The 1,894-nt window shown below is 48.7% G+C and overlaps 1 protein-coding gene across 2 annotated transcripts in view; it reads right to left on the bottom strand.

Annotated features, from left to right (window-relative positions):
* Positions 1 to 146: 146 nt before the first annotated feature.
* The window catches only part of LOC138964373 (uncharacterized), a 5,191-nt gene continuing 3,443 nt past the window's right edge, over positions 147 to 1,894 (bottom strand). For both annotated transcript variants that reach the window (XM_070336314.1, XM_070336313.1), the window contains exons 4-5: positions 881 to 1,222; positions 147 to 401 (exon numbers count right to left, since the gene is read on the bottom strand). In XM_070336314.1, the coding sequence (XP_070192415.1) occupies positions 232 to 401; positions 881 to 1,222 (512 nt within the window). In that variant the 3' untranslated portion in view covers positions 147 to 231. The remainder of the gene's footprint in view (positions 402 to 880; positions 1,223 to 1,894) is intronic.

Raw genomic sequence — 1,894 nt, 5'->3', positions numbered from 1 at the left:
ATTTGCGTGTTTGACCAAAATATGCCCTTTTACACAGATCTCGACAGTCATTGTTCACCTCGACCGCTAGCGCGGTCTCGGAGAACAATGACTGTCTCGATCTGTGTAAAATGGCATATTTTGGTCAAACACGCAAATAACGTATATTAAAAATACAAGAAGTTTATTCAAGATTCCAGTCAATGGATTCTTATTCTAGACACTAAATTCTGGATTCTTCTCCTAGACTTTTTATCGACGACCGGAATTGCACCGACAAGGGTGTTGCGTATTGCTCGCGTCCATGATGAGACCCTGTCCAGCAGGACAGCATAAGGCGATGGAGTTCATGATGCCCGAGATTGACCAGCCTTTGTCTAGGCACGCGCTCTCGCCCACTGTGCAGTCTGCATACCCTGCAACTGGTTGAAAGGAAGGAGAGGGTAAGCGTTGGAGCATTTTGGTGAATTTAGGGGGTAGGGTGGAGGGAGGTTGTGTGCGTGTGTGTGTGTGTGTGTGTGTGTGTGTGTGTGTGTGTGTGTGTGTGTATGTGTGTGAGTACGTGTTTGTGTATCTCTCTCCCCCTTTCTCTCTCCCTCCCTCTCTCTTTCTGTGTGTGTGTGTGTGTGTGTGTGTGTGTGTGTGTGTGTGTGTGTGTGTGTGTGTGTGTGTGTGTGTGTGTGTGTGTGTGTGTTTAAGTCGCTGTCCCTGCGGCCTGCCTGCCGGCCTGCCTGCCTATCTGCTTGTCTGTCTGTGTCTGTCTGTCTGTCTATCTGTCTGTGAACTGCTAAGTAAGGAATTTGTTTGACTAACCCGGCATTACTTCCAGAACACATGTACGAGAACACCACATACACACACAAATACCAACAGACACCAAACGCTAACACAACCCACTCACGTTGGTTCTGTCCGCCGATGACGCACCGTTCAGACCTCTCAGTCCCTTGGTGGGTAGCCGAGCACACCAGCGTGTCGCCGACCTTCTGGTCAAAGTTGTTGATGGTGGCGGTGTTCCAGGAGTACCACCTCGACAGGCTGATGTCAGGATCTCCACCTGTGGACGTGCAGCTGGCCCTCAATCCGGTGCATGTTCCCAGTTCCTGCACCCGCCCGTCCTGGGAGACGAGGGACCAAGTCACGGAGCTGCTGGGTTCCTGAGAGTCCACGAGGCATTGGACTCTGGCGCTGTTTCTGCTGTCCGGTCTAGCCAAGCTGCAGTAGGGCTGAAGCCTCACGCTTCCTGAATGTATAACAAGAGAGAGAAGAATTAACGTCCGGTGTAACACGAGAAAATTACTTCCACGAGATTTGTCTCCGGTGTAAAAATTTCGTACGAAAATGCTACTCCCTTTACGAAAACATAACTCCCATAACACGAGAAAATTACTCCCCACGACAGGTGTGTTCCGAGTAAACATTTGTCATTTCGTACGAAAAAGTTACTCCCCTGACGAATAAAAAACGAATAAATTATTCCACCCTAACACGAGCAATTATAACTGCCCACGCCAGGTGTACGCCTACTCCCCTGTCCCCTGTTAGTCTTGGTGGTGGAAGGGGTGGAGGGATGAGTAGCGCGACATTTGTTTGCATGAGATCACATATTGGCAGTATCCCTTCGCCCGCATCCATTTTCGCGTACGAGATTTTTACTGGAAGTAAACATTTGGGGAGTAACAATTTCGTGGAAGGAGTAATTTTTTCGTTCCTTCGGGAGTTCTTTTGTCGTACGACAGGTGTACCCGGAGTAAAAATGTCGTACCAAATTTTTACTTCGGAGTCATTTTTTTGTGGAGTAAAAATGTCGTGTTACACCGGTCTTGCCGAGCTGCAGTTGGGCCGAAGTCTCACCCTTCAACAAGAGAGAGCAGAAATAAGCGCCAAGCGCTAATGTGTACTGCTTTTGAACATT

This window comes from Littorina saxatilis, linkage group LG4 (assembly GCF_037325665.1).
Source record: "Littorina saxatilis isolate snail1 linkage group LG4, US_GU_Lsax_2.0, whole genome shotgun sequence".
NCBI lineage: Eukaryota > Metazoa > Mollusca > Gastropoda > Littorinimorpha > Littorinidae > Littorina > Littorina saxatilis.
The sequence above is the reverse complement of the archived record's forward strand: the minus strand, read 5'-3'. Positions and strand labels throughout refer to the sequence as shown.